General features: G+C 41.3%; 1 protein-coding gene across 3 annotated transcripts in view; it reads left to right on the forward strand.

Annotated features, from left to right (window-relative positions):
- Window positions 1-24,197, forward strand: part of INPP4B (inositol polyphosphate-4-phosphatase type II B) — a 2,522,842-nt gene that overhangs the window by 1,128,848 nt on the left and 1,369,797 nt on the right. For all 3 annotated transcript variants that reach the window (XM_069242568.1, XM_069242569.1, XM_069242570.1), the window contains one exon: window positions 19,181-19,260. In XM_069242568.1, coding sequence (XP_069098669.1) covers window positions 19,181-19,260 — 80 coding nt within the window. The remainder of the gene's footprint in view (window positions 1-19,180; window positions 19,261-24,197) is intronic.

Genomic DNA, 24,197 nt, shown 5'->3' on the forward strand with positions numbered 1-24,197 from the left:
AAACTGGCCTTGGAGAGGGGGGCTTCATGTGCCTCCTCCATTTTTCTTATATGAAGCTATGCCCCTTGGACCTGGCCCATAAAAGGGATTATAAAGCAAGTCCTGGAAACCGCACTATTTTTTTTCAAAAGTTCCCCGGATTCGAGGATCCACTGTGATTTCTGGTGAAAAAGTTATAAAAACATGCTTTTTTTGCCCTGGCAGGGCCCCTGGGGGACACCAGCACCAGGGCTAGGGGGTCAGGGTATTCCTACCTTGCCCACGTTTTTTTTTTTTTACTTTATTTTTGGGATTCAGCTGAGTTTGATTCCCAAAATGGCTGGCAACACTTCCTGGTTGAAGTGTTGGCAGCAAATCAGACATCAGCACAGGAGATGTTGGATCCGCTGAGGATCTGCATCTCTAGATATTTATATTTCTTTTACCTTTAATATGTAAAAAACTAACAAATGGATTTACACCAAATAACAAACATGGCTCTTTCTGGACCACGCTTTCTGCCAAATTTAGTGTAATTCTGTAGAGTGGTTGGGGCTGTAGCGATGTCTAAAAATCTATAGGGAAATTACAGTGGGTAAAGCTTTTCTCAACCCCCGCTTGATGAATCACCACAAAACTTACAGGACAGCAGCTGAAGTGAGTGACATACTAGTTTTTTAAAATGTTGTGAAGCTTCATCAAATGCCTCTAAAGTTATTGGCAAAACAAAAAATGTTTTTCCTGGAAACTAGGTCCTAACTATAACTACCTAATGACATCTGGAAAAAAAGGATAAATTAATATCATAGTTGAGTGAAATGTTCAGTAACAGTGTAATCTTTTAAACTCTAAAAAATGAAGAAATTCACTAGTTCTAGTTATCTCAAGTAACTTTAATTAATATACTAAGCAAACTATAACTCGCACCCTCGTCAGGCTCGTTTTCCTCATCAAAAATTAATTGCAAATGTTGCAGTGATATTATCAATGATGTCACAGCAATGTAATATGTGGGGTAACTAGCAGTGCATGGTGAGGGTGCCAATTACAGTTATTTAAGGACACAAGTTATAGTTACTTGAGATAACTATAAATCATGAATGTGGTTGTTTGACTTTAAAACATTACCTTGTTGCTGAACATTTCAACTAACTTTAATGTTATTTTAACATTTTTCACTGAATTTCTAGTTTTTTTTTAACCTAAAGTAATATTTTTGTGCTATATTAAAATCCATCTCTCCCCACATGCAACCACCCCCATGCTGTGCAGAGTCTTAGGCCATGCATGGTGGTGTTTGGCCTAAGGGCCTGGCTTGTGGCCAGGCCCTGTGGCCAATCCCGTGCATGCAGCCAACCCAACACTGCGCAAGGTCTTCAGCAACTTTGGACTTCAGAGGCTGGGATGCGTGCAATCCCCCCAAACTTTAACAGGACCCAGGCCCCCATCCCCTGGGGCCAAATTCAACAAAAAAAGTGAGGGGGCATGCAGTCCTCCACGTCTTATTAGCGCTGGTGAGGATCTATGCCCCTGGCCAAATGAAATTAAACAATGGAGGAGACCAGGCACCCGAGCCTTAAAAAGCCCCATGGACCCTATTCACAGAGTAAATAATTAAAGGAAGAGGGGGCACACATACCCCATCCCAAGCCTAATTAGGCCCTAGGACCCCACCCCCCAGCACTGAAATTCAAATAAAAGGAGAAGGGACCCAATGGCCCCCTTCCGCACCTTTAAAGTCTGAGTGGCTCCATCTCCTGGGGCAATAACTTGTTTTAAAGCAAGGGGGGGGGCTCTCTCCCTGAGCCTGTTTTGGCTATGGGGAACCCTTCTCCTGGGGCCTCTACTTTGAATTGGTTGGTGTACTAGTGCCTACACAAGGCACCCACCAAGCATGCAGTTAAGGTTTGGGGACAGACCCAAGACACCCATAGCCCCAGCCAGGTCCCCGCTTGGTGCAGGAGCCAGCATTGTTCCTGCCGGGAGGGAGCAGCTATTTATGTTGCTCCCTCCAGGCAGGAGCAATGTGTTATTCTGTTTTTGTGCCCCACTAGTGCGAGCAGAGAAACAGAACACAAGTCTCCTCTCAGCCGGTGGGAGCATTTTTAAAGCTCCTGCCAGCTGAAAGCAGACTTTGTGATTGCTCCCATTTGGCAGAATATTTGAAAATGCTCCCATCAGATGGAGCAAGCACATATTTCCCTGCCAGTGCCTGTAGGGAAACTGTGGAGTGGGCTCCCTTTGACACAGTCAGTGAGTTGGCCCCAGGAAATTGGGTCTCTGAGGCCAATAAAGACTGAGGAGCTCATTTGAGTTTGGTGGTCATTACACCACCAAACTCTTGTGGCAGATGGACTACCGCAATCCTGATGGTCTGACCACCAGATTATGATCCTGGCGATTGGACTGCCAGGAGGCCTCCACCAGGATCAGGGATATGGACGGGATGGCAGTTGTCAAATTCGTGGTCAGCAGGGGCCCCCCCCTGTCACCACCCTTAGAATGCGCACTGTCTGCTGTGGCAGACAGTGCCCCTTCTGAGGGTGATGTGTCCGATTGCAGGGAGCCAAGGCCATGCTGCCGCACTGTTTCCACCACGCAGAAATGCGTAATATTGCTGGTCAGCCCAGTGGAAACATCACAATACGACAGTGGTGAGGTAACTGCCTCACCACAGCCATATTGGAGTTGTGGCAGTTTACCTGCCCAAATCGTAATCAGGACCTGAGTCTTTAATGGCCTCAGGAAGTATCTGTAACCTGCTCCTATGTCTGTTTTTGACACTTTGGGGACCCTGGACTAAGTTGCGAGTCTTAAGATGACTGCCAGCACTTGCTGGTTGAGGTGGTGCAGTAAATCAGATCTCAGGATGAGTCTATCAGCTCCACGGCTCAATATATACAAATTCTTTGAAACTTAATTTCTCCAAAACTATTGAACTGATTTACACCAAAACACAACAAACACTCCTTCCGGACCAAGATCTATCTTTCTAACAAATTTGGTATAAATCCGTTCATGTGTTTGAGCTGTAGCTGTGTCTAATATGCCTAGGGAAAAATTAATTGTGAAAATGGGTTTTGGGACAACCCCTTTTTCTTGGCCCCCACTTGACGGATAACCCTGAAACTTTCCTTGCACAAACTAGTCAAAAAGTAGCACTTGTCAAACTGAGCCAAAGTTATTAGCACAATGAATTGATTCTGGACATTGATTGGTGAAAGGTAATTTAAATATAGAAACAAAGAAAATGGTGCCACTAACATTAACAAGGCTTGTGCCGAAACACATTGTTAGTGCTTCACCCAACAAACACATCTTGCAGAATTCCACTGCTGGAGTGCCAATCTCATATTTATTTCATGAGAGGAGTCTGTGAGACATGTTACACACACACACAACTTTATAGACCTGCTGTCCCTGTTTCATTTTGGGAGGACTCGAGGTTTGGTCAAGTTGGGTGCAAAAAACAAAAGGGGAGTTCCCAAAATGGGCTTCAGATCCAAAGCATTATCGATAAACTTTTGTGGTTCTCATAGCGCAGAAACCGTCATCTGGGTTTTTATGAAATTTGGCAGTATGACATATTGGGGGTTCTGCAGGTAAAAGAGGAGGTAAATATAAAGTTGTCAGGTTTTTCAACTTCGTGATATCTTGTATCACAATACTCCTAAAAGTAACAAGGAAGCCCCAAAAAAGCCTGGACTGCATATGTAAAGTTTCAGATTTACTACATGAACAACTATTGTATTTGATGTAGCTTGAAAACAGCTGAATGGCTTTACCTGAAATTAGGCAGAATTCAACATTAAGGTGCACAGATGGTGCTTTTGGGTACTGCAGTCAAGTAGAGTAGGTATTTTTTATGTTATAAATCATTTAAATTTAGTGACATCTGTCACTGTGGTACTTCTGCAGAATTTCATTAAAGTTTGTGAAACTACCATGGTACATGGCCATAAACATATTTAAAAATATATAGAAATATATAAATAAATCCCCCTACCTATTACTACTTTAATAAGATGCCTATAGGTAGGGACCTACTACGTACCTATATTCAAGGCCCTACAACCAAACACAGCCAAAGTTCAGTTAAAACAATGTAGCTGCCTTTTAATTCTCAAAAAACAGCCTTTACCCAATTATGTGTTGGCTTGTCATCAACATGTACCAGGGTGTACTGCAACGCTATCAAGGTATATCATGGTCCAAAATGTAAGCGTTTTTTTACTTGCCTATATCTTTGGCGCCGTTTGACGAATGTTCACAAAATTTTCCAAAAGACATTGCGCTCAAGTGAGCTGATGTGTGGAAAGTTTTGGGGTGATCTGTCAAGCGGAGGCCGAGAAAAAACACCTCCCTGGGTCTTTCACTAAATATAATAGGGAGGCCGCCCAGTCCCCCACAGCCCAAGGGACCACCACCTCCCCGGGGGTGCCTAGAGCTTTCACTCAAGCCCCCCCCGCAGCCCGAGGACAACCAAATCCCCAGGTCTTTCACCAAATATAACAGGAAGGTGTCCACCCCCCACCCCCAGCCCCAGGGACCCCCGCCTCCCTTGGGCTTTCATCAAATTTAACATGGGGAGCCAAGCGGCCCCATCACACATCCTCGGAAACTGTCATGCCCCTGGGCTTCAATAAAACCATGAAAGTGATCTGTTTCGTACCACCAGACCATGGCAAAATCCCCTCCCTAGGACCACAGTCGTCTAAGGGGGGCATGAGTCCCCCCCGATGGAGCCATAGATAGCCCTGGGGACTCCCCCACCCCCAGGTCCATTTCCTGCTTTGTCCCAGGGTGCCCACCCCTGGGATAAAGCTGTTTGCTTTTGCTTGGTGAAAGCGGACAGCCCCCACCAAACAAAAGCAAACAAAGTCTGCTTTCTGATAGTGACAGCTGTCAAACAGCTCCTGCTGTCAGAAAGCGGAGTTTTCATCTGTTTCCCTGCACGCAAATATATTTGTAGGGAAACAGATGAAAACATTGCTCTCACATGCGGGGAGCTGCAATTTAAAGCATCTCTTTGCTTGTGGAACAATGCCGGCTTCAACAGGACATGGGGAGCAGGCTAGGACCGTAAGGGCCTTCAGGCTTCCCCCGCGGTCCTGTCACTCTCTCGCTCTTGCACATCCCATAATGGGATGGAAGCGAGAGAGACAGAGATTGTTATTGCAATCATCTTGCCATACAATGACTTCAGAGAGTAAGACTTGCAAGATCCTTGGTACAAATGTTATACTTATATTTGGATGCAGAGTCACTTCTGGCCTAATGGTCACAATCTTGTGCTATCACTCAGGAGGTTAAAGGTTCAAATCCTAGTATCGCTTTGCAGTGTGTTTGTTTATTTACTGGTGTATTGACTGTAAACCTTCCTAGTGATAGAACATTCACATTTCTTTCCAATCACCTGCATGGGTTGACTGTCACAGGTATGCCTGTAAGCATCACAGTAAGGCGTCACCTATGGCCTAAGGTTACTGTCACAGACTCTCACACTGAAAGTTGAGAGTTCTACTCCAGGTGTGCCTGTGGTAATTTCCCTTCTTTGAATTCTTTTAAACTTCAAAAGTTGAATGTTCATACTGAAAGGTGATCTCACTCTTTTTAATTGACAAAAACGTTTTTCTTTTCAATTTGGCCAGAAATATCTCATTCTAAGTATATCATTAATCAAAGCCTTGAAGGCCGTGCACAGCAGTTGTTGGATTAATGTATAATAATGGAAATTACTTTATGTCAAAAAAATCATAGGAATTGACGAAAAAAACAAAGGTTACAGGGACGTTATAGCTAGGAAATAGAATTTAAAAAAACATAGAAATTCACTTTAAAAAAACAAAGTTACACGGACATTATAGTTAGGCTCACATTTTAAAGTGTACCAAACCATAGAAATTCACCTGTTATAGTTAGAGTTATCTCAAGTAACTGTATCTTGTGCCTTAAGGTAACTATAACTCGTGCCCTTGGCATGCACTGTGAATTGCTGCTCAAATTATGTCACTCATGACTTCTTTACCTTTGGGAATGAGTTATAGTTACTTGAGCTAACTCTAACTGCTGAATTTCAGTGGTTTTGTATGAGTGAAATCTGTGAAATCTGAGCCCAACTATTACTTCCCTATAACCTTTTTTTTTTTTTCGTGAAGTTTTAAATTCCCTATGACCTTTGTTTTTTTCAGTGAAATATATATATCTATATATATACATTTCATTTTTTTACCAGATGACTGTGATATAGTGACGCTGATGTAAGTGAACACAATATAACAACTGACATTCAATTTACACAGATAACAACTTAGCACTAAGGGTTGAAATAGTTGTTCAGCCCTTCTTATATGCAGCGGAATGAAATGTATGTTCGAGTAAACTTTGGCATTTGCCTCTCAACAATATCAATGAGTTAGCTGGTCTTCACTTGGCAAGCACTCAATGAAGTCTAGGACTAATATTAGAAGCGAACTCCCTCTATAATGTATTTTGCTATGTTAAAGCAGTCTTATGATATTCCGTAGTTTTGCTTGGCTATGTTTTTTGGTGCACTTCACTGGAAGACGTGTTTTAACCATTCTGTGTTATTTATCTTTGACTATATTAAAAACATATGTGCATAATAAAAGTGAAGAATAAATATGCTCTAAAGCCTTACTATAGGTATTCACTGCCGTTTTGCCATTAAGTCAGTCTTAACACTGGTGTAACTGCGAAAATTCATATAAAGAGTCTTCTTTGTATGGATTGATGGCTTAACACACTGACGGAAATCGTATATTTTATGTGACATTAGTTGCTGCATTACCATATCATGTTTATAAATATACCAAAAAGAACCATTGTTGTTTTGCTGTACTGATGCCTGACAGCAGTTCACTTATCATAATGAAAAGATAACTCAGATTCTAAGAAGGTGAAATAATAGAAGTTGGCCTTAAAAATATATGAATGACACAACAAACATACCTTGAAAGCAATTTTAGCAATGCCATGAATGACGATGCTCTGTTGTGTGTTTCGAGAAATGTTGAAACAAAATTTAAGAACCTCATGCTCATTAAAGTGAGGCCCAACAAACCAGAAAATATTGACTTGGGAATGGTAGGGGTACTTCTGTAGACAGCCCTGTGCCTGAAGTGCTTGGGCTACTTTGATATATTGGCCATCCGGAATTTATGCTTATAAAAAGCCCATTTGTATACATTTTGGCAATGTTTAACTGTTGTTTTTAAGTGTCATGATTACTAATCTGTCAAGTACACTCCTAAACGGATACGCTATTCATTGTGTGTATCTTATTGATTATGAGCCCATCTATGAGCTGGTAGGCCACTAGGATTCACATGTTGACTATGGCTTTGAGAAGTTGCTAAACTTCGCGTCCTTCCATTTGGGAAGATTTGTTTTAAATCTTACAATTTCATGAATATAACAAAGCTGATTAAAGTGTAAAAGAAATTGTGTTCGAAAACAGTTTAGAAAAGTAAATTTGTTTTCAGGGGAAACATCCTGCAAAAACTACTTATGTTGAAGAATCCTAAAAATGTTATAGAAAAAGAAAAACATTCAGCACAAAAATGTCCTTGCTAAATTTTATAAAACGAAGTCGAATTTGTATAAAGTCCGCAAACCAACTCCTAGTATATGCATATTTCTGAACTTTAGGCAAATTCAGTGTTGGAATTTACACTCAAAACGTCCATATAGGTATTTGTGGTGAAGTAAAGTTAAACCCAATTGAACCTTATTTACAAGCAGAACAACAGCCAGGAGACTGTGCCTCTTTCCTTTTGCCATTTCATAATCTCATAAGAAGAGAAATGTATTTTCCCCTGATGTGACCACAGAAAAGAACAGGCAGTGGTAAAACCAAAAGAAATGACATTTGTGTCAGGCAGCTACAGGCTGTACAAACGTCAGACATATTGATTGACTTTGTCAGTGCTTATTTGTGTAATGAGGAGCAGTCACAATATCTGATAACAAAATGTTTGCATTCTTACCTGTTGTATCATTTATTCACATGTGTATTCCATTGATTTTAAATGTGGCAGTCAACTGGGAATGGTTGAGCAAAAATACAACTCATATAATACTGTTCCAAAATGGCCAACATGCTTATAACAAGTTGCCACATGGGATATTAGAACAAAACATATGAGAACGAATTTCGCCAAAAAGATCTAAAAAAATGAATGCCACAGAAAATAAAGCCAACGTTTTTTTATGCCACATCCTTTTTTCAGGTGGTTTGGTTAGTGACCCGCTCCTCAGTGCTGCTGGGCCAGATACCTACTGATTTATTAGACAACATTTGTCTCAGGTGTGCCAGTGGAGATGGAAGTACACACCCAAACAACTAATAGATAAAACGTTAGATTAAAATAATCGTGGGTGCTGATTCAAGATGAAATTACCTATGTCTCAAACTAACAGAAGGACCTGGAGCAGATGAGCTACTGGCTGTAGGAGGCTGACCAAAATCACCCTAAAGTATACTAAATAATATGTTTACCATGAATGGTTCAAGGGCCATATAGATCAAATCAAAGAACCCTTTGTTAAAGTGCCTGATTGTGGTCCTTCATAGCTAGATAGCACCGAATAGTTTCCTCCCAAGGTGTTCTCTAATGGTTGAGAATGTGGAGGTTTGTGGATGTATATATAGCAGGACATAAATCTAAAAAGCTACGTGTTACTGACCAATATGTCATCTTGGTTTCTGTATGTGTCCTTTTTTCTCCTCTTGAATTTACGATGCTTCCATTGAAAAAATAATACACCTTCTGACTATCCTTTTGTTGTTTGACAGAGCAGAGCTTCTCGTCTCATATTTGTTGATAATTGTAATTTGAAATGTAGAGCTGCTTTAACATTCCCGATGTATGCCACCCATTTAGGTGTAGAAAAGTTTGGAGTGAGCCCCTTGAGTGAGTTATCTACTATAGCCTTAGAACCCGCCGTAGCGGGCTCTACCGGCTATTAAAGGCCCGCTCCCGAGTTAAATGCCCGAGCCGAAGGCGAGGGCATTTAACAAGGGAAAGGGCCTTTAATAGCCGGTAGAGCCCGCTATGTTGGGTTCTAAGGCTATTAGAACATTCTGCCACTCAGGGCAGAATGTTCTCTTAAAAAAAACAAATTGCTCCCGGAGCCCGTGGGGATTAGAATCCCCTCGGGCTCCATGAGGCTTTGTTCACAGCTGCTGCTGTGAACAAAGCCCATTGGAATGTTGGCGCTGCGGGCTTTTACCGGCCAGTAAAAGCCTGCAGCACTCCATTGTTTTCAATGGAGCTGCCAACTTCCAATGTTCTAATGAGCAATAATTCTCCCTCTTTTCTTTTAAACAATCCACTCCTTACAATCCATCTGTTGCATGCCTTAATGCCTTTGAGTGGATGCCTCAATGCCTCTGTTGCATGCCTGCCCAACTTAGTCTGTTTTATTTTAGCAACCTAACCATATCTCATATCAAAAACTCACATACTTGCCTTCTGGGCAGCCTAATAATATATCATCTTTTCTAGCATATATATCCTTCCCAGTGTGAGTCACTGCTCATCACAAATCACAATCCTTCTGTGTGACCTCTCCATGCTAGAAAACACTAAGCAGCCCCATCCTATTTACTCACCCCATTTTCAAGTACATAATCTCTCATTTACCTCCTACTAACTTAATATACCACAAGAAATGGGAGGAAAGCCTCTAGCAAGTTCCTAAAAGGAACACTCTAACTCAATATCGAACAATATACAATAACTAATAACCAATGGCTCAACTGCTAGCTTTGGGTTATGAAGCAGTCTACTACCTGCCATAGCGTGTTCCAACACCTTGTCCTAGTAACCACAATATAAATACAATTACAACAAAATATAATTAACATAAGCAGAATTGCTTTGAGGAAATGGTAGTCCTATTGAAGCTTTATTGCTATGAGAGATGCTTTCATTTCATTCAATAGATAATTTGCAGCCTGTGGACAGAACCAAGTACCTGTAGCATTAATCTGTTCCTTAGTGCTTCAAGAGTATGATTTTCAATCCATGGCGTATGGTGTGGCCCCATGCAAATGAGGGAATCTCTTTGCATCTCTTTGCATCTGCACCCACGCTGCATTATAGATGCGGGTGCAAAGAAAAATAAGCTTTCAGGAGGTGCATTGACAGTGTGCCATAAAAAGGTAGCTCACTTTCAGTGCATTCTCTGATTGCAGCCCTCTGGAGGGGGTGAAGGGAGTCCAGACATCCCCTTGCAGGTTGATGCGGTGAATCACTGCACACACCTACAAGAGGATCTCTCATCCCTCTTAAAAGTTAAGGCACCTGCACAGTGAAACACCGAGCAGCTGCTTCAAAGCCGCTCTGTATTTCACTTGAATGTGCTGCCTCCAGGAAAGCATGAGCCCATGGCTGCCCTGGTGGCAGTGCATTCATTCCTATATGGAGCATTCTCCATGTTTGCACAGGGCCACCTTTTGAAGGGTGCATCCAGGGCAAACAAGGAAAATGCGTCATATGTGTAATACGGCCCTAGGAGGAGCATCTGGACAAAGAGACTAGAAACTGAAATCATCTAGTTTCTCACTTGAATTACATTAGGAATAACCAGGTCTTAACTATATTTCTGTAAACTGAGTTATTCCCAGTGGCTCTAACCGTTGCAGGTAGGGAGTTAATCCACATGTGAGATAGGAATATGCACATTTTCAGAGTTTCTCAGTTGTTTTTTTTTTTTAATTGAAAACTTCAGCCTTCATAAACTGTGATGCAGTAAATTATTTGCTTCAGAACAAAAAGACAGATCATTTCAGGGGACGTTTTGCAGCAATAGGAAGTCATTTCTGCTGCTCAAAATGGTTGTGCAGGGCAAAGGATGTACTGGCACCAATATGCAGTCATCCTACATGACTTGAGCATCCGCCCTCAGTGTTTGCCTTTCCTCCCTAACCATGCAAGGGAATACTTGCCAGCACAGACAGCCGATCAGCTGTTCAGTGCACGAAACCTTTCTCATTAAATCCACCTCTCTTGGCCTCAATGCACTATTCCCTACAGCCCCCTCTGTCACCTAGTGAAAATGGCTACTGGCTTTGTAAGTTTTCTGTGATTTCCTTCTTCTGAATATTTCACCATTGAGGTATCCCGAAGCAGAAATATCATCAGAGGGAAATGGGCAAGTCGATTTTAGCTAAACCTTGCTTGAAATGGGTAAAATAGAGAGATTTCAGTCAAACACATGGAGAACAAATTTCCTATTTCACCTGTCTACATATGTGTAGTAAAATGTTGGCACCGCAGCATGAAAGTTACATGATTAGAAAACTTCAAACAATGCTTTTCATGTTTGATTGTATGTATATATGGTATTTATCTATAGCAAACCTATTCCAAAGCAGAGGACCACTTTACACGATCAAAGACAAAGGTATAGTCAACTAATGGTGGAAGAGGTGGCTAGATTGTGAGAGCTTAAGTGTACTGTTGCTGCATTACAATGTAGTGATCTTGAACGAGGTGCATCTTCAGATCTTTCCTAAATTGCAGCAGGGTTTGGGTGCAGTGAAGTGAGTTAGGGCCCGTGGTGAGTCTTCATTTTTTATCTCACTTTTTAGCTCCATATCTTTTTCTTATGGCGGCTTTTTACATATTTTTACAATAGCACGATAATGTACTGATAAGCTGCTCTATGTGCAGCATATTCCTAGTCCGAATTGCTGCCAAGTTGTCTGTACACTCTGTCTAAGGCTAGGCACATAGAACGTGATGCCCTTAGATTGTGTTAACCGTTGCAGACAGCTGTAAGGCTCCAGACAAAACATTGCATCAGCTCTGCACCTTTGACACAGTGCGATATGAACAGATCTTTATTAATATATAAAGAGCCTCAGTGCTCCATTCAGCAGAGAAGCACTCCTGCAAGTATTATCCTGGAATGAGGTGCACTGTGACTTTGATGCAGCCCTGCTGACTCAGACCTCTATCCTGCACAGGATGGCAGCCTTCTCTACATCAAACCGGCTTCCTGGCATATCATACCCAGTCATTGGGGGGTTAGGCTAACCCAACATATCTGGCAGAGAGTACTCCCACTATGCTCTTGCTATTGTAGATAGTAGCAGATGGTAGTGTAACAACATAGTAACTTTACCATGGTTGAAATGTTTATCTTTTTCACCATCCTCATAATGCTGTAGATGAATGGTTTGGTGGGGTGAAGCAATTAATGTAAGATGCTGTATAATTCTTTGCCTGGTGACGGGTTCCATGCATTTCCAGTCATTTATTGACCCTATTAAGTTTCCCCCACTCAGTTCTTATCTATGAAAACACGCAAGGACATGTGGTTTCATGAACCCTTGCTCTGTGTAGCCTTTACTGTTTTTTAAATACTTTATTCTGCCTAGATCAGCCATAAAAGTTACATCACAACCGGGCAGCCTCCAAGATGTAATACGATTAAAAATGTACAATATACAGTGCTAAACACTTAAAATAAAGTTCAAAACAGCCACAATCACATCTTCATTGCCCCTGCAAATGAGCAAAAGCTGTATGAGACCTAAAATCAGCATCCCCAATTGTAGGTGCAAAAAGCACCTTCTGTCGTCCAGATAAAATGTGCAAAATAAAGTAAGATGAAGTGTTGATTGCTCTGCAGGGGCTTCACAGTGACAAAGTGGGAGCGATGAAAACCATGTCCCTCTGGATGTTTTTAGGGAAAGCCAATAACAAGTGCAATGTGCTAAGCTGAAATATTCTCAGCAAGTACTTAGGTCTCTCATTATTATCAATAACTTGAAAATAAAGTGTACTGTATACTGGTATTATCCTAACAAAGCCTCCTCCTTCCTTGCAACCAATTTGCGTATATTCCCTGTGCATTGACTCAAAAAAAAGTTCCTTCATTTTACTTGTGGAGATTCTCAATATATTGTCCGGATCAGAATAGACCTCTGGAGACCTCATCTTCTCAAAGCTCTTCCAGACATAGTCCAGCCAAGGGATCTCGAGAGCATTATCCATCTTCATACAGTCCATCAAAATGAGTCCACTCAGATGGGCATCACAGTTCTTCCAGATTTGTGTCCATGGTAAAAGAGGTTGTAATTTAAAAAAATCTTCCAAGAAGGTCAGCCCCACCTCCTTGTGATAAAATGATAGTGCTGTGGACTGTTGGACTGCCAACAGCCTTCGTAGGAACTTGTTCTAAACTGTCTGCAGTGAGGTACAATTAGTTTGACCCCAAATCCCCGTTCCAAACAAAGCAATAGAAGGCCATTTATTCTTGTATATACTAAGTAATTCTCTCACTGGTTCACGGCCCAACCTTTTCCAAAACCTAAAAACAGCGTCTATGGACCTTTTCAATGGCAAAACCTTTACATTTGTTAAAAACCTTCAATTAAAGTCAGTATCAAACGCAGTATCTAGATATGTAAAATGAGATGTTTTCTTAATTTCTTTCCCACTAAGTAAAAACTTCCTTGTCTTAGTCTGTGTGGATCCACACTTCATTATAGAAGACTTTGAATGATTAACTGTGAGTCTTAAGTTGCCCATAAAAGAATGAAAAGCACTCAACGAAGATTGGAGGCCATTAGCTGTCCGGGCTATAAGGACAGAGTTGTCCGCATAGAGTAGAACTGGTATTTTCTGGGGATATCTGTCCCTACCACAATCAAGTGATCCTCAAGGCAATTTATATAAATTGAAAGAGAAATGGCACCAGGACGCAACCCTTTCTTTCCCCAGAGACTGATGGAAAATCTTCAGTTAGATCTTCCTGCCTTGAGTTGCGAACTCTGGCTATCGTGTGTGCATGCAGTCTCTGGAGGAGAGAGATAACTGCAGTGTCTATGCCAACCTGTGACATAATCCCCCATAACTTGGAGCAATCTACAGAATCAAATGTACAGGTCAAGTCCAAAAAAGCATTTATAACGAAAGGTCCCCAGAACTACAGATTAGATTTAAAAATATCCATAGGTATTAGGCCTGGATCACGGGCCTTATAGACAGGGCCGCTCTCTATCACTTGAATGACATTAGCTATATTAATCGAGCAGTATAGGTCTATATTGCACCATTTATAATGAAAGGTCCCCAGAACTGCAGATTAGATTTAAAACTATCCATAGGGATTAGGTCTGGACCACAGGCCTTATAGACAGAGCTGATCTCTATCACTTGAATGACATCAGCTATATTAATCAAGCTGCATGGGTCTATATTGGCCGAGTAATAAGTGCCACCCGCCACTTTATTGGGAAAGAAATTTAATTGCGTTTTAGGTGAAAAGATGGCTGAAAAGGGAGCCACCTAGTCCTCTTTGGACACCAGACACTTGATTTTGGATTAAATCTCCCACAAATGTCGTCACGACTTGCCAGAACGCCCGTAAATCTTTGTTGTCACTAGCAAGCCCTAGATCCTCCCAGGCCTTATCTTTTATCTGGGCTTTCCTTCTTGAGATCACTTCCTTATAGGTTTTCCTGGCCTCCACTATACTGAGCTTATCTCTGGCACTTCTCGTAAGTGCCATTGTTAATGCCTTAGGAGCTTTAGTGCAGGTGCCATCAAACAATCTGGGACTAGTTCTTCCACATCTGGATGTTCTACTCAATTTGTCTGCCATGTATTCCTTGAGGGAAGTAAAAGCCTCAATGACATATGGGAGTGGGAGTCCTCCTGAAGGATCTGATTAATCTCAGATTGCTTATTTGCAAGTAAGCCATTATAAAAACTCTCCTTATCTATTTTCCCCCAGTGAACCCTAACCCCTTTATTCCTGCCATAGCTAATAGGCAGTTGCTAGGTTTTCTAAGCGGTGTTAGATATGAATACATTTTTAAACACCAGTATTAGAGGGTTATGATCACCACTGCATGAGACTATCGTTTTGCACTCTACCAAACTTGGTAGCAACTCTTTAGAGATCAAGAAATTGTCTACGAAAGAGCCCACCCCCACTCCAGTAAATGAAGGGATCTGCGTTAATCCCCAGGTCCCCTGTTCTTGGGCAAATACCATCTCTTTGGGGAAGAGTACTCTGTTTAGTGCAACACCATATGGGGTGTGTTTAAAATGTGTGGGCTGGGTCTCGTATTCATCACAAATGCAGCAAACTGTCAAAGACCTATTGTCACGGGCTCATTTTTTAAATTGCCCGTCCACACAACCAAACTCCCCTCCTTATGTTGTTCAGTGTCCTGTATAGGGCATCCTCCAACCTGTCAACAAATATTGTTGCTGCAGGGTCAAATATGTTGTGATAATAATTGACCAGTAACAAATCAAACAACATATTAAATGAAAGCAGAAGTAAATGAAAATGTCAGGTGGAAAGCAATTCCAACACATTTACACTCTACCAGAGTTATGGAGACAAATGTTACCAAACTACCCTTGGCACAACCTGAATTAGATGGAATGGCTGCCACATAGTAGGTGATAACATCATTGAAGAATGGGGGTCCTGCATCCATGTCTCCTGGCAGCAAGTAACTTGGTAACGGGTTGCGAGCTTTACCCAGTCAGGGATCCTAATTTTGCATGTAAACCTGCAAAATTCTATTAAATTAGTTCATAGATTCTCTTTTGCAGCAAATCACCTTCTAATGGCTGGGAGGACAATGCATCCTTCACTTGCTGCCCCCCAGTTAAATATGAGATGGAGTGACTATATAAGGTGCCGTGCTCTCCCCCGGAGTGAGTTAGTCAATTCAGGTGCTCTATAGAGGCCAAAGGAGAAAATCTATTAAATGTAGGAATCTGAGTGTTCGAGGAATTATCTGCCCCTTTCTTAGGCGGCCTCCGATAAGGAAATCTACTGTCAAAAGGGGCCGGCCGCGATATGATAGGTGGGTAAAAAAACGCCCAAAGGCAGTGTTCTAATGGCCCCTTTCAGAATCAAACTGACTGAGTGAATATAAAAAGGAGCGGATCAAGCATGTCATGCTGAAATTCACAATTATACAGTCACCCCATGAGGTTTTCTGTGTTGGAACAACACTTGAAACCATTTGCGTAGCGATAATATCTTTAGAAAGGTCATGATCCCATTGAGAATACTTTTGTAACCAATGTAAAACCTTGTTTAAAAGAGATGTATTTGATTTGGGGGTAAGGATGGAACATTTTCTGGAAACAATAATATAAGGTGTATATTCTGGAGGGATGTGTGACTTGATATGTTGCTGCTCAGATCTGGGGGCAGTATTCACTGGACATCTTATTATTCGCTGGTGCCCTTTTGGGGCACCAGCGCATAATTCCGCCAATTCGATTTCTTTACCAATAATGCTAACTGCCCTCAATAGAAAATAATCCATACTTGATTTCTATCCAGTAGTCTCAGTAGGATAATGAGAACATACTCGACAAAACCAAGAAGAATTCTGCCAGATATAAGATAGAAGAGGTAAAAAAAAGAGAATAAAATAAACCAGTACCTCTCCCTAGCCGGTTAATATAGTCAAGGTGGGTGGCCCAGCCCACCCTCAGCTGGGTGCAGACAGGCCCGCTCCTGGCCTGTTCTTCGTCCGGGTGTGTCCCGTGCACATCCAGCGCAGTGGGACCAGCACACTGCCCTTAAGCACGTCCTGAAGTGGCAGCCCTCCTGACGCATTGTTTGCTGGGAGTTGTCAGCTTGAGGCTCCCCCTGCTCTGAATGCAAAGACGTATAGAGTCATCAAGAGGTACACTTTGTGGAGATCCCTATAACATGTCCTGGCCCAGCTGCAGGTGTCCTTTTCTAAAGACTTTGATAGGATTGGGTACCTGTACAGAAACCTTACTTTTTTATGTAGAAGCATATAGCACGCTGTAAGCGCACACTGTCAATGAGCTACGAATAGTGTGATAGAGATCTGGGAATAGAATTGCCTAACAAGCAGTGGGAGGATAACTACAGTGAGATCAAATGGGTTTCCAGGGGCAGTTTTAAGTTGGTGTAATGTAATTTGTGAACATACCTGGTGTGAGTAATTACACATAACAGTAAAACTAGAATTTAAAAGCTAGGACTCAGAAGTAGTCATGACTATGCAACTCTGTTTCATTCAGACAGGAAATGAAGTAAACTGCAGAGTTTTGGGGCTAGAGGCTCACAGGGCAGGATAAACATAGGTGTTTCACAGACTGTCTCATTGGGGGAGCATCCAGTAACATCTGTAAGATTTTGGTAGCCAAGAGATTTATTGACCTGTCTTAGAGCGTGTGAGGGTGTCAATTTCCTTTGAATGGGAGCCTTGGGCCTTGGGCGAGGACCTAGATAAAGGACATGCTGGTTCTGGGCACTGGCTGACCTTGACATTTTGCCACAGCCATGTTATTCCCTTCTGATGGCAAACTCCTGTAGACTAACTAGGTGATCATAATGCCTGATAAATGGCAATATGATGGGTATTAAATAGAGACGTGAGATCTTTAATCACAATATATGATCGTGTGGTTATTATCCTGAGTGAGCTATTACATGAGTCGTGATCTGAGCCTATGTTAACTTTTTCAATGAGTGGTAGAATTTCTGGTACTTCGAAACCAGTTATAATACCCACGTGTAGATACTCTTGAAGGATTACGGTTCCTAAACAGTCGTTTTTCACTTCTATTCATTATATTAAATATATGTGTAATGTATGGAAACATTTACCGTGATTCCCTATTGTAGTAGTTCCTTTAAACATATATTTTTTTTAATGTATTCCAGAGCATTCATTTTATGTATTGAATAAAAAAAACTACAGTCGTGTAAACCTTTTCGCCAGGCCGGGAAATGTATATAATTGCAGTCATTGCGTTATTGAAAAGTTCACTGCATGGTTCGCAATTAGCATAAAAATACTTTAATTACAGTAGCAGTTCATCACACCACAGGATACCATACCTTCTTCTTGTCCTGAGTTCTCGAGCTGGCATTATATCTAGCAACTGTTGCACAGAAAATGTTGCTAGGAGTTGAACTGAATTTGTGGAAAACCGATCTGAGAATAGACTACATTTTCATTAACTCGAAACGCAAATGTCCTCATGCATACGACTATGCTGGTACCAGTCTCCTCCACAACCTAGCTTTCTTCAGCTACAGTCGGAACACTCACCAATAACCCTCATAGTTTAATAATAAATACGGTCTACGTACGATCAGTGTGCTCCTGTCGCCTCCAGATGCTTTGTAAAAGATTAATAAAGGCTTCAAAAAACAGTCGCAAACAAGCACAAAACAGCATAGTCAAAATCTTGAGAAATGCCAAACTCGGAGGGGCTGATATACCCTATGAACCTTAACATAACCTGCTCCCTCGACAGACCTCAGCAGTTCCAAAAGCAAAAACATACTATCAGGCCAAAAGATAGCTATCAAATGGGGTAAAATCGATAAATCTGAGGCTATCAGTCCAGAATTCAGACTTTCATGGCTCCAGGCTAGTAGCCCCTATAGGGATCTATCGGGACCTTTTTTCTTAACATTATCAGCTATTCGGGAAGCCTATCTATTACTCCTGTAAGGCCTTAGCCAGTGAATAAGATTTGTAATTGCAAAAATAGCTCCAGGTGGTCTGTAGGAACATTGGCACATGTTTTCAATGGAGTTTCGCTGTCTTGACTGCTTCTCCTACCTCCTTTCAACTTTACCTGTAGTGTTTAATTATCGAGTATGGTAGGATCTGGAATTAAGTATGAAACATATTTTCATTGATTTTACGTTTTGTTCAGTTTCTCTCTTGTGTGATACGCGATTGGAGAAAGGTATGTATCATTCTACCCTCAAGTCATTTAATCTTTGAAGTTGCTGGTACTCAGTGCATTGCTTGCTGAAGGTAAATAGACCGGAAAGTGAGGTGGCAGCGTCACTCCTCTGAGGCTGTATTATCAATAGTACTCCTAACATTACCTTTGCACGTTTCACGTTTACATTTCTTAGGACCTTTCTTTTGCCATGTTGTCCTGTTGCCTGTGTGTTGAAATGTAGAGGATTATAGCGACATGTACTGTCTCTGTAAACCGAGTCCACACAATTATTTGTAATCTTGACCTTTGCAAACATTTTGACAGATAAATGATTAAACAGCGTATTTCTAATGTAATATTTATTTATGCCACCGAAAGGAGCTTCCTGCCCATTCGAAGTCAATTAGAGCCTCAGAATTTAACAAAGGTATTTTTCTCCTCTCTCCCTCCTTGTTTTACAGAAAAGAGTGTTGGGTTGCTCCACGTTCAAAGTAGGGGAGCTTGTGAAGTCAAAGGAGCAGCGGCTGACTCTTAGCCTGAGGTAGGTCTGGCTATTATTACACCTCATGCAATTATCGCCCCTGACATTTGTTGGTAGATGGCTTGCCCTATAGGAACTCTTGTAATTTTAAATGTATTGTGAACCACCTCCCCTTTGCACAAAAGGGCAATTATTTTATGTCTTTAATTTACCTGGCTTGATTCAAAATGGCACCAGCTCTTTGATGCAATTTTTCACGGTTAAAAGTGCCCTACAGGTTAAACGGTAAATGTCAGTTCTTTGTCTTCCGCTGGGGATCTTGATTTTACCCATTTTCAGGAAATACTCAGAATTACTCTCTATTTAGAAACATGTCTGAGCTACCGGGATCCCTCGAAGTGCATATTTCTTTCATACAAACAAACACGACTTGGTGCCTGGTGGAGTGAAGAAAGGTGGATAACCTGCTGTCGTTAAAGACACATTTAACTTCAACTAGGCTTGAAATATTGTTTCGTGTTCCCTGAAATACTTTAACGAATACACATGCACTACAATTGCATTTCTAAGCATTATATTTTTAATGGAGGAAAGATTCTTCAGTTTTCCATTGGTAAGAGGATAAGCTAACACGACTGAACCAATTGCAATGGACACGTCTGGTGGAAATACTTTAGAATTTAAAGATAAGGGAACACATGCTTGTTTCCTTCAAGTTACTTGAAACCTTGTGGTTCTTGACAAATCATTTTATATCTTCATTCTCCCTATATCTGGTACATAAGTGTTAATTAAAAGTGCATTTGTTAGAAATTGGTCCTCTTGTTGGCAGGGGTGTGCACCCTGTCAAAGTAGGGACCACAGTCCGAGTCAGGATAAGTCAGAGATAGACACAAAATTAACCCGTGCCCACTATTTGGTAGCTCAATAGCTTTGGCACAGAGCAGTCAAGCTTAACTTAAGAGTCAATGTGTAAAGTATTTGTGCAACACTTAAAACAGTGAGATAGGGAAAAAACAGAAAACAATCCACTTCAGGTTAGAAGAATAGATCTTAATTAAATGAACAAAACAAGCCTAAAATGACAAAAATCCAATCAGTCGAAGTAGAGATATAATTTTTTTAAGAATTTCTGCAATTATAGTGCTTAGAAATTTAAAGCACCAACTGGGGCTTCCTGGTTTTGCTAGACCGGAGTAAATGCAAAGTTCAGTCCGACTGCAATGGAGCGTGGGCCGGCTACAGGGAACAACCTTGCCCCGTAGAAATAGTACCTTGTGTGGAGGATGTGTTGATGTCAAAAATCCGATGCGAGGAGTAGACGAGACAATGGGAAAGCGATGCATCGGCTCCAATCCGTGCAGTCAGGGGATGTGTTGTAGTAAATCATTGAGCAATGGTCTGGCATCGGATTCCCTTTGTCGAGGCGATGTGTTGCCATTGAGCTGCGCAACCAGGTGATGATAGGTAAGGTGCTGAGGCTGAAGGAGAAGTGTCAGTTCTGAGCTGTGAAGGTAGTGCTGCGAAATCTTTGTATCAGGGACAGCGGTGATACGTTGACGCCGGTAGGCGATGAGGTGGTTCCGATCGGCACACCCAGCGTGATGAGCCTGATGGTGGGCCATCAGGATGTTAATGGCACATCTCCACTCCCTTTGTGTGTGGTTGTCTAGAGGGGATGCACAAAGCCCAGCTGTCACCCAACCCAGACTTGTATTGGAGGCAGGCACAAAGGACTTAAAGATTTAAGAGAAGAAAAATGCCAGCTTTTCAAAAGTGGCATTTTTAAAGTTATAACCATAAATTCAACTTTACTATTAGGGAGGATTTATTACGATTTAAGTCCATAGGTACCAAATGCAAGAGTCCTACTCTTTCTCAATCAGGAATTACACATACTAAATGTATTAAGAAATCCCAAATGTTATCCTATGAGAGGAGTAGGTCTCACAATAGTGAAAAATTAATTTGGGAGTTTTTCACCACCAGGGCATAGAAAACTAAAAATTATAGGTTTTTCCTTTTTACTTACAGCGCACCCTAGCCTATTGGATACTCAGGGCTTGCCTTGGGGTTGTCTTATGTGTAATAAAAGGGGAGTTTAAGGCTTATCAAAGGGTTTTAAATGCCAAATCGACATGTCAGTGAAACAGCACATACAATTTCTGCAATGGCAGGTCTCAGACATGTTTAAAGAACTACTTGTGTGGGTGGCACAATGAGTGCTGCAGGCCCACTAGTAGCATTCACCTTACAGGCCCTGGGGACATATAGTGCACTTTATTAGGGATGTATAAGTAAATTAAATATGCCAGATGTGGATACACCAATTTTACCATGTTCTAGGGGAGTGAGTCCATGCACTTTAGCACTGGTTAGCAGTGGTTAAGTGCCCAGAATCCTAAGGCAAACAAAAACGAATTCAGCAAAAACTGGAAAAAAAAGCAAAACGTTTTAGGGTGACCATGTAGAGAGGGTGATTTTCAACAGCAAAGAACTGACAAAGTCTATCGATGTTGCTTTGTGTTGGTATCTCCCTCAGTTCTTATTGATGAGCGAGTGAGGAAGTGTGAAGGCAGGACACATTTTGAATGGGTTATGTGAGTCACCTTGCATTTCATTAGGATATCAGGCAATGAAAACAAGTGACCCATCGTTTCTAATAATTGTGATAAATATTTGTAGGAGGCACTATCAATGTGAAGAGATATCGCTATATATACTCAATGTTTTTCAATATACCCTTTCCACAAATGGTAAAGAAAAGTTCAGATAAAACGCAGTCTAAATTTGGGATCCGCAATATTATGCCACATTATATTATCTAAGATTTGTTTTGTGCATAATTGCAGCTGATGTAGTAGCAAAATGCTGGGGCAATTATGGCTGGACTTGTATATTTGTTAAGAAGGTTTTGACATGTTCAATGTGTAAAAGATTGACACTTGGTCTGGTTTTACTGCTGTGAACTTGATCCGTAGTTAGTTATGCCTGTGTTGTCGCCACACCAGCAGCAGATCTCAGCAGTGTGGCTGGTGCCAATCGTTAAACAGCTTTTGGCATCAGTCTCAGCATCTGTCCCTGCAGCATGGGGTAGTGCTGACCTTCCTAACTTGGTCTGGCCATCCTTGCTACGGGGAAGACATCAATGTGTCTAGTTCCTGTTCAAAATCACTTGCTCTTCGACAGGGAGGCAGCAGCTGTCTGTGAGCTCACTGCAGTCCTACATGGCTCCTTGAAGATCATAGTGGTTTCTTACCTTCTGTTTTGACACTAAAAGGGGAACAGGTGCATGAAAACCTTTCTGCCTTCTCTCTGTATTGTTGTCTTCTTCTGGTGACAGGCCTTTTATTTTCCCCTAACCTACAATAGCCATAAATTCAATGTGATTGACTGATTTGTTAAGCAAAGATAGCTCTAGGTATCCTTTGCATTCCATAGCATCCATTTATAACTACAAAAATGCATCTTGACCCAGAAGAAGGCACTTTGCAATATATTTAAAGACTATGGGGGTTATTACAACTTTGAAGGAGGTGTTAATCCGTCCCAAAAGTGACGGTAAAGTGACGGATATACCACCAGCCGTATTACGAGTTCCATAGGATATAATGGACTCATAATGCGGCTGGTGGTATATCCGTCACTTTACCGTCACTTTTGGGACGGATTAACACCTCCTCCAAAGTTGTAATAACCCCCTATGTTTTGTTGCATTCATCACCCACTAGCTATATCTTTTGTCACCAGTTTTCTTTATCCAAATTTTTCTTCAGCAAGAACCTTATTGGACTCCTGGATTATCTTCCCTGTCTCTCTTCTCTGTCTAGAATTTGGGCAAGTCTGGTGCCTTATCGCTATTCTTCAGTGAATCCCTTCTTCTTCAATCAAGAGAGGCAAGATTGCCTAGGAAGTTTTCTTCTGAATTTTGTCTTTTCCTTCCTTGGAACCATACCTGGTTACCATTGTATATTGGAACTGTGCAGGGTGGCACTGTAGCTAACAGAAAGAGTTACCATTTATTCAACCAATTTAGTAGAAAGGAGTGAGTATTTCATCCAGCCCTTGTCAGGTTAAGACACCAATGCTTTCAGAGCCAATAAGTCACCATGGATCCATACCAAGACATCACTCACACTCTGCTGAAACAGGCACAATCGTTAGAGCAACTTTGTACAAAGAATGCAATCTTGAATTATGTCTTTTCTGATCATTCCACACATTTTCCTTATTCCACTTCTTGTTTTTGCAGGATACATTAAAAAGTAAGGAGGTCTTGGATTCTCTTGTGGTGCATTTTGTCTTTTGTTCAGGACAGTTTTATAATGATTGTATCATCATTGGTTTTCAGATTAGCTCTCTTTCTGGCATACCTCTAGCTTGGACAACACCTTTAGCGATGATCTCAGGTCCTTGTGTTGATAATTACGCAGCACTCCATTTAAAATTCAAAAGAATATTAGAACACCCAGACATCAAGTTTTCTACTGAAGAGTTGCTACATGATATCCATCTAGAGAATATGGATGTCTTGATATATGTCACTCAGTTCCACCAAGTAATGGCTGAAGCTAATTAGAAAGCAATACTTAAAATACATTGTTTTGGGTTAGCCTGAAGGAAAAAAAAGGATGGATTGTTTCATGGTCTGCATCTTGCCAGCCCTTCTGACCTCATTGATTCATTCCACTTGAATGAACATACACTTCAAGAAAGGTATACAGAGAAGAGGAAATCTCAAATTGCATCTTTTTTGTTTATCCTTCATGTGAAGTTGACACTTCAAGTGATGCCCCTGCTCAAGAAGACCCTATGCAGATGCTTCTGGCTCGAGGTTCCTTGACAGCATGAACATAAAAGTTTGAAGACTAGGCTGTGCTTATATTGTGGCTATTCTAAGACCATGGTCAGCGCTGGTCTTGTACCCCTGCAATATCCCTCGGAAAATGCCAACTCTTGTTAAGGATAGAGATGTGGGTGCACCAATACTTCCTTGT

This window comes from Pleurodeles waltl, chromosome 1_2, assembly GCF_031143425.1.
Source record: "Pleurodeles waltl isolate 20211129_DDA chromosome 1_2, aPleWal1.hap1.20221129, whole genome shotgun sequence".
NCBI lineage: Eukaryota > Metazoa > Chordata > Amphibia > Caudata > Salamandridae > Pleurodeles > Pleurodeles waltl.